This window comes from Aythya marila (genome assembly GCF_965140915.1).
Source record: "Aythya marila genome assembly, chromosome: 1".
NCBI classification, from domain to species: domain Eukaryota; kingdom Metazoa; phylum Chordata; class Aves; order Anseriformes; family Anatidae; genus Aythya; species Aythya marila.
In genome coordinates, this window is record NC_139042.1 from 124,354,956 (window position 1) to 124,362,994 (window position 8,039).

The 8,039-nt window shown below is 50.0% G+C and overlaps 1 protein-coding gene across 1 annotated transcript; it reads right to left on the bottom strand.

Annotated features, from left to right (window-relative positions):
• Positions 1-2,511: 2,511 nt before the first annotated feature.
• Positions 2,512-8,035, bottom strand: NOP2 (NOP2 nucleolar protein). The gene is made up of 16 exons (XM_082751543.1): positions 7,899-8,035; positions 7,765-7,810; positions 7,610-7,686; positions 6,962-7,233; positions 6,612-6,655; positions 6,259-6,443; positions 5,265-5,464; positions 5,073-5,162; positions 4,904-4,991; positions 4,672-4,812; positions 4,344-4,483; positions 3,988-4,077; positions 3,562-3,684; positions 3,390-3,487; positions 3,184-3,314; positions 2,512-3,070 (listed from the first exon to the last, which is right to left on the bottom strand). The coding sequence occupies exons 1-16, from the start codon at positions 7,999-8,001 to the stop codon at positions 2,817-2,819; spliced, it is 2,082 nt and encodes a 693-aa protein (XP_082607669.1). The 5' UTR covers positions 8,002-8,035; the 3' UTR covers positions 2,512-2,816.
• Between the last annotated feature and the right edge of the window lie 4 nt (positions 8,036-8,039).

Sequence of the window (8,039 nt, forward strand, 5' to 3'; positions counted from 1 at the left end):
CCACAGAAACCTTCAGTTTCAGCTGTTTGCAATCGTGCTTTGCCTCAGTTCTTGCTTTGTTCTGCCCCAACTCATGCTTTTGCAAGCTATTTTTGCAGCAGTTTTCAGACATTCAAACAGCCTCAGACCAGAGCACAGAGACCAACAACCAAGAGGAACCATTTTTCACTAGCTTCTTAACCCGTGCAAGTTTCCAGCGTGCACAGGATGTTCCACAGCCATCTACACCAACCAGGGAACATCCTGTGGGTGCTAGAAGCTGATGGTGAAGTTGATGGGTCCTAGGATCTGTTCTCATTGGAAAACAGCAAGCATTTGTTTGCTGTTCGTCTTCTCAGTGTTACCCATACTTTTACATCCCATTTTATCACTTCTTTCCCTGTGGTCCCTTCCCCAAGCTAGGGAGGCCTAGACTCTGGCTGCTCCTCTTGTAGATGTACTTGTCCTCTGACCATTTTCCATCCCTACAATCCTTTTTTCTGACAGAGGACACTCGAAACGCAGACAGAAGTAGTACATGCACTGTTACTTCAGACAGGGAAGTAACCTTCCCCATTTTGCTAATTATTCTTTTCATATCAGTACCTAGTATTAACTTATTTTTTTTCTGAAAGACCCTGGAAAATCCTAGGGTGTGTATTAGGCAGTCTAGAGACTTCACCACACAAGCTCGAAGTGAGACAGATGTATTCAGAGGCTCCTCCCTGCCCTGATTTTCTGTGAAGCAGGGGGAAAAGCAATTTATAGCTGTAAGGAGATGTTTAATGGCTAGTCAACACTACAAAAAAAAAAAAAAAAAAAAAAAAAAAAAAAAAAAAGAAAGAAAGAAAAGCAGAGCTGTAATAAATTAAACACACAGATACATAAGCCCTAAGAAGATAAGAAGGGCTGTAACAAACACCAGGACTCCCAAGACTGACAGATGGAAGGAGTACAGCAACCATTCAAGGGTATGCTTGAAAAGGTTCACCCAGAAACCTTGTAACTCAAAAGAAAACAAGATCAGCATGAGGTTTTAGAGGAAAAAGAAAAAAATTGTTACAGGACCTTTGAGGGGAACTGTTGTACTTCGTAAATTTTATGCAATGCTAAGGAGGATTATGGGGGCCAAACTTACTACAGGATGTTTATGGGAAGGATCAAAAGTGGGGAAAGGGAGGCATCAAGTTAGATGAGGGAGGAATAAGCATGGGAAAATGGAGAGGAGGAATATATACAAGGTCACCTGGAAACGGGTTGGTTAGTAGGTTTGTCCAGCTGTGCTATCTTTTTGTTAGGCTATTTATATCAGTTTTCTCTGCAAGCACGCGCATTTGAGAAATGCTAGCAAACTTCAAGCTGAACTAACCAAACAATAGGATAAGAGATCTGAGAGCCAGACAGTGGACAGACCACAAGTCTGCAGACCAGCAACCAGAGATCCACAAAGCGTGCATTCAGAAGGTCCACTGACACACTCAAAGTTTGATAGGCCTGCAATTAAGAACAGGACTGGGCCATTTTTTCCATTTCTTCTTTTGAGTGTTGTGTTTCTCAGCACCCTTCATAGCCCATTTCTCCTGTTTCTGCTAATGTATGCGGTTGGTTTTATCTGTCATTTGTGTGTGCACACGTATTTCTGGAGTTCATGCTCCGTCTCACTACTTGCTGAACCTGGAAAAGACTGGGAGCAAAGTAATTCCCCAGATCCTCACTGTACCTCACTGTGTTCAGCTGTCCTTAAAACCAGACACAAAACACTGTAATAGCACGTCAAGTTCTCCCATGAACAGCTCCAAAACATGGGTGGAACACACACTGGAAAGCATTCGTAGCAGAGAGCTTACTTATAAATTGTATCTAGAAAAACATCTATTCACTGGAAAGCAGAACCAAAGGTGAGAATGCCAATTCACACTGACAAGGAAAGGAACCTAGGCTGCCATGTAAATAGAAACAGCCCAGGCCATTGCTTGTTACATCTTGAGGAAAACCTACTACATCTGGGTGAGCAAAAAGGCAAAAAGAACAGCACTGCACAGCACCAGGACCAGCAGCAATCCCATTTGCAGCCTGGGAGGCCACCCAGGAGATGGCTGGGGACAGACTGACAGAGTTCTGGGATTGCCCAGAGACGCTGCGGAATCTCCCTCCTTGGGGATCTCCAAAAGCCTCCTGGACATGGTCCTGGGCAACCTGCTCTGGGTGGCCCCACGTGAGCAGCAGGTTGGAGCAGATGGCCTTGGGAGGCCCCTTCCAATCCTGACCACTCTGTGAGGAGCACCAGGAAGAACTGGGGACAAGCACAAGAGAGAAGTGGGCCAGCAGACAGTGATGAATGACATGGAGCTAGGGACCAGCACAGGAGCACTGACCTAGGAGCTCCAGTCCTGCCCTAAGCACCCTGCTGACAGGGTGAGGTTTCAACATACACCCCATTGAGGCAGCTACGATTTCACTGTTGCCCCCAAACATCCATGGCGCAGTGACAACAGCAGTAAGAACAGACACCGAAAATACCAGGGCACCAGATGGAAGCGGAAGGAGATCTTCTGTTGCAAAGGAGAAAGGGGACATGACAGAGTTCTCTGTTCAATGCTCGAGGGAAAAGGACAAGATTTGAGCAAGAGTATAAAACTTTTAATGGGTCAGTGTGTCAGTCCTTGATGCAGAGGAGAGAAAGGAGTTAAGGGGGTTGTTGTGGCTGTCCTGGGCACTCAGCACTGCGGTGAGTATCTGCACAGAGCAGGAAAAGCTACATGGTGTACACGCAGCCAGGACAGCCCGCTGACCTCTGCTCCCTACGGAGGGATACAACACCTGAAGAGCAGTTCCTCTCACTGTCCGTTCTGTTTCACCTTGTGCTTCTTCCTTGCAGGGACTTGAGCGTGTGGCTTCTGGAAAGAACGCGGGACAGCCTTCAAGGGTCTCCTCTGCCCCTGCAAAGAACGCCTCTTCTTCAAAGCAGGCTTGTTTTTTTTCTGTTCCTGGGCAATTTGTGTGTCCTCAAGTTTCTTCTTTTTTGGCTGAGGCTCCACGACAGCCTCAGGGCCAGCAGACGGACTTGCTGCTTCCACAGCGGGTTCTTCATCTGCAACAAGAGAGAGAAGTGCTGCAGGAAGAACCCACGCGGTTTCTGCGTGGCAAGCAGCCCGTGAGAGCAGGCCCAGGCAGCTCAGCAGAGCTCCAGTAGTACCAGGTTACCTTTTTGTGCCTTGGGAATGGCATTAGAGAATTTCTTGAATTTGGCAATGAAGAACCCATCCATGTTGTGTGTGTGGGGATAGAAACGCCGTGTATGCTTGAGGGAGGGGTGGAAACGCCGGTCCTTGAACCTGGAGGAGGAAAAGGGATGAGAAATGACAGAATGCCCCTGGTGAACCCTGGTCAGCTGGTGAACTGGCACGCACCTGGTGAAACCTTCCTTGCCAAAGTCCAGTCCTGTGGCCACCAAACGGACATTGCGTTTCTTCAGGGCATAATCCACCACCCACTCGTTTTCCTCCACCTGCCAGAGATTAAACGTTAGGACCCGAGGCCTGCCAGCCCCCGAAGGAGATGACCAGGACAGCGTGGACTTACCGTGATGGAGCAGGTGCAGTACACAACGTAGCCCCCTGTCTCTGAGGCAGCATTGACCGAATCTATAGCGCTGAGAAGCAGCTCCTTCTGCAGGTGAGCGCAGCGCAGGATGTCTTTCTCATCCTGAAAGGGAAAGACAGGTTAGGACGCCGGAGATACAAGGAAGCACCCCCGGGCTTCTGAAACTACTGTGGATGGAGGGGTGGCAGGAGAGCAAGGCACAAGATATAAGAGATTCTGTGGTCTTCTGCAGAACTAATCTCAAAAAAAAAAAAAACTAGCTCCAGTGCAACAGGCAGAGTAGAAAAAAGCAGGAAAAATGAGTTTCCCTACTGCAGAGATCTCCCAAGAAACCAGATGTCCTAAAGTCCTCCCTCTCAGGACGCACACCTGATCCCTCATCCAGCATCCTCACTGGGCACTCACCTTATTGGTTTTGACAGCAGGGTCCTTGGAAATGACGCCTGTTCCGCTACAAGGAGCATCAAGCAAGACACGGTCAAACCCTCCAAGTACCTGCAGGCAGACATACATTTACAGTTATGCTCGTTGGTAGGGACTGAGAACAAGACTGAGACTAGAAATGGAACCAGGTGACTGGGAAAGCAGGAAAGAGCTCTCGATCCTTCCCATCTCCTTTCATGTTTCCACATGAAGCAACAAGCACACTCCCCTGCAGCTCTGCTCATCCTTCTGTGAGAAACGACTTCACAGAACAAAGCTTTGCTAAGGGGACAGCACAACTGCACAGGAAGAACACTCTGGAGCAAGCAGGAACATACCTTGGGGAACTGCCGTCCGTCGCAGTTGCTCACCACAGCATTGGTGACCCCCAGACGATGCAAGTTCCCCACCACGCTACGCAACCGCTCAGCATTGCTGTCATTGGCCAAGATCATCCCTGTGTTCTTCATGAGCTGAGCTGCCAGAGGGCAAAACACATCAGCAAAGGGCTGAAAACCTCCCAAACTTTTGCCCATGCACAGCCACCCCCCTTCTTCCCCTGAATTCAGTCCCATTCTGTTTCCCCTTTCTGCACACACTAGTGGAAATGCATCACTTTGCACAGCATCCCTCCCAGGCCTGCCAAGAAAGGCTCTTGGGTGGTACCTATGTAGCTGGTCTTGCCTCCCGGGGCACAGCACATATCCAGGATGCGTTCGTTCTCCTGCGGAGCCAGAGCCATGACGGGGAGAAGACTGGAAGCTCCCTGCAGCATGTAGTGCCCAGCCAGATACTCAGGGGTGGCACCTGGGCAGGGAAGGCGGAACAAAAGACAGCTTGTGAAATAAAGAGCCAAGAGTGGGTCAGCTCAGCCCCGTGACAGGAAGGGTGATCTCACCGATGGGCACGGAGGAGTCATAAATAACAAGTCCAGTTTTTGACCACTTTCCTAAGGGGTCAAGATTCACGCCGCGGTTGATGAGAGCCTGCAAGACAACGAGACGGGGCTGAGGCACAACCCTGTGCGACAGGCAGCGCAGGCAACAGCCACTGGTTTCTGCTCTCACCTGTGCCAGGTCCCGTCGCCGTGTCTTGAGGGTGTTGGTACGAATGGTGACGGGACGGGGAACCTCGTTGGCTTCCAGGAAGTTTATCAGCTGGACAAAAGAACACAAAAGAAATGATGTAAAAATGAAGAGCTAGGGAGGCTGCTATGTCCTTCACCTGTCAGCCAAGGTGCAACCTAGGGAGGAATCTACCTCAGGGAGTGGGAAGATGTCCATGAGCTTCTTGAGCAAGAAGTCGCTGTAGGAGTAGTAGGCAGCCATGTCCCGGCGCAGTAAGGCGAGGTACTCCTGCCGCGTGCGCCCTTCCTCCCGCTTCACCCTGAAGTCCTGCAGCACCTCCATGTTGCCCTTGATGCGCTGGTGAATGATGTGCAGGTCCAGTGGCTCGTTAGGTAGAAAGATCATTAAGGGATGACAACCCACCAATAAACTTGCACATTAAGTTTGTTTCAGGCTCGATCACTCACGAGGGAGTCTTGAATCATCACAACACCAGCACCAAAAAGGCCTTGTTGGAGCACGCACATCTACTGAACTCAGCATTTAAGCTTCCCACAGAGTTCACCAGAAAGGGGGATTCAAAGGACAGAGCTGTACAGGGAAGTCCACAAGGCAGAAATTGTGAGACTCTTGAAAGAATATGGTTTAGTTTAAATAAACAGGGAAAAAAATGGGAAAAAGGTCCTCCAATGCTGAAAACTTTATCTGCATCAGAAAGGAGATCAGATGTTCCCCAAAGACAACTATGGCGAACAAAAGAGAAAGAGAAGAAGCAAGATTAAATTGCACAGGGAAAGCCAGGAAATGAAAATCACCAAAGCCCTAGAGCAAGCACTTTGTATGCTGGAATCGCTACTGCCAGGGGCTCTATGACTGGGTTAGACAAACACCTGCTCGGAAATCAGGGTAGAAGGGAATGACGCTACGTGACAGATCCATATGCATTTAGGACTAGAAAGAAGGAAGATTGGGGCAGGCTCTCAGCCCTTTACAGGGCATAACATATTTCCTAGCTATACTATAGTACAGCACTATACAGTAACTGCTAAGGCAGCACATCTAAAAATGCCTCATCAGGCATCTTGCTAAACAATATACGTGATAAAGCTGAAAGCTCTTCAGCTCTGCCCAGGCTCCGTACTGCTGCGTGCATATGGCTTATAGATGTCACGCATATAAAGGATATTCTCTTTCTCAATCTGCTCGTTAGTTGGCAATTTGAACTCTTCATCTACATCCAGGTTGAGCTGCAGATCTTTGCTCTCTTCTTCCTTCTGTCCTGTCTTGTGCATGCTTGTCTCCTCCTCCTCCTCCTCTTCTTCCTCTTCCTCCTCCTCCTCCTCTTCACTGTCATCTTCACTGAGGCCTCCCCTAGGTGTAAAGAAAAGAATGGACATTTTATACAAAACAATTCGTTACACAGGCTCTTCACAATCATCACCTCTTGGATGTCAGAGAGAACAGAAAAGAATGAGCAACTCAGGCTCCTCACTGAACCACGGAAGACTCTGCTGTCTTGCGACGTTCTCAAATCCTTACCTGTCAGACTTCTGCTTCAGGGCAGCTTTTTCAATAGGCAGCAGCTAAACAGAGAGACAAGAGGTTAACGAAACAGTATTGATGAATACCCCTTAACTCCTTGCCACCTGTGACATTTATCTATCTGCTGTGCTTAAAATGGACAACAAAAAAGACGTTGAATGTTGTGCAGGCATCAGCTGCTAAACTTGAAATTGCTCTCGTGAGGCAAAAAAGGACAAAGCTCTCTACCACCTCATTGTCCATCCCTCCCAGTAATGTCAGCCTTTTCCCCTAAGCCTACTGGGCCTTTACAGCCAGAAAAGTCAAGTATTTCTTGCAAAATTAAATTAAATGCAAAAAGTTCTTACCTCTTCCTCCTCAGATGATGAGGCGCCATAATCATCCACCATCTCCTCTCCGCTCTCATCCTCGTCCTCCTCCTCCTCCATCTCCCAGCTGCCCTCTTCCACCTCCCCATCACTGGATAACTCCACATTGTTTCCTTTAGACGAGTTCTTTTTGGCTTTGGCTGGGGTCAGCCACTTCGCATTGCCGTCACTGAAGCCAGACTTGCGCTGCGGGGCTTGTCCTGCTGCCCTTTTGGGTTGTGTCTCCTTCTGAGGGGACACCTGCTCTTTAGCTACAGGCAGAACAAGCAGTTAGAAGCTAGGTGTTGTTAACAAAAGCAACTGCCCTGTGTTTTTCACTGGGTGTGCACAACAGACCTGAGCTGCCTGTCAATGAGAGGGGTCTGCTTGCCCCTCCACATCAATTTTGGCAGTCAAAAAACAAAAGAGGTGTTCTTAACCCTCTGCAAAGCAGCTTTACAAAGGGTTATGTAGGCTACCACGTTAAAATATGGTTGTAAAATCCTGATGGTATTTATGCAGGGAGTTCAGAGGTGGCTTGACAGCACAGAAGAGAGGCCCTTTGCTGTTTTATTCCTTAGTGAATGTGCCCCTACCTGGTGCAGCAGGTCCCAGAAGCCAGCCCAAAGGCATCCCCAGAGCACTCACCTGCCGGCTGCCGCCCTCCTCCCGTTGCCTTCCTCCCCGCCGGGCCGCTGGCCGCTCCCAGTCGCCTCTTGGCAGCCCTGCAGCGGAGGGAACGCGCCGTGAGGCCCAAGGAGAGCAGCACCGGGACGGGGCCCGGACCCCGGGACCCCCCTCACCTCCTCCGCGCGTGGCTGGACAGCTTCCTCCTGCCGCTCTCCTCCTCTGCGGGAAGACAACAGGCGGCGGTCAGGCGGCACCACCCGCCCCGGCGGCACCGCACCGGGAATATTTCGGCTTTATTTCGACTTACCGTGGGGCAAGAAGCGGGCCAGCTCCACCTCGGCCCCCCGCTGCTTGCGGGCCTTGCGCCCGGGGCCGCGCTTCTCCCTCAGCGGGTCGAGCTTCCGCCCCATGGCGCCGCCGCCGCCACACGTGGAGGCCGTTAACGGCC

Bases quoted from the DNA above. Each gene is read 5' to 3' on its own strand.
- NOP2 (XM_082751543.1), bottom strand. From the start codon at position 8,001: ATGGGGCGGAAGCTCGACCCGCTGAGGGAGAAGCGCGGCCCCGGGCGC. The intron at 7,234-7,609 runs GTGAGTGCTCTG...TTCTGCCTGTAG, and splicing joins AGGAGGGCGGCAGCCGGCAG to CTAAAGAGCAGGTGTCCCCT. The intron at 6,656-6,961 runs GTAAGAACTTTT...CTCTCTGTTTAG, and splicing joins CATCATCTGAGGAGGAAGAG to CTGCTGCCTATTGAAAAAGC.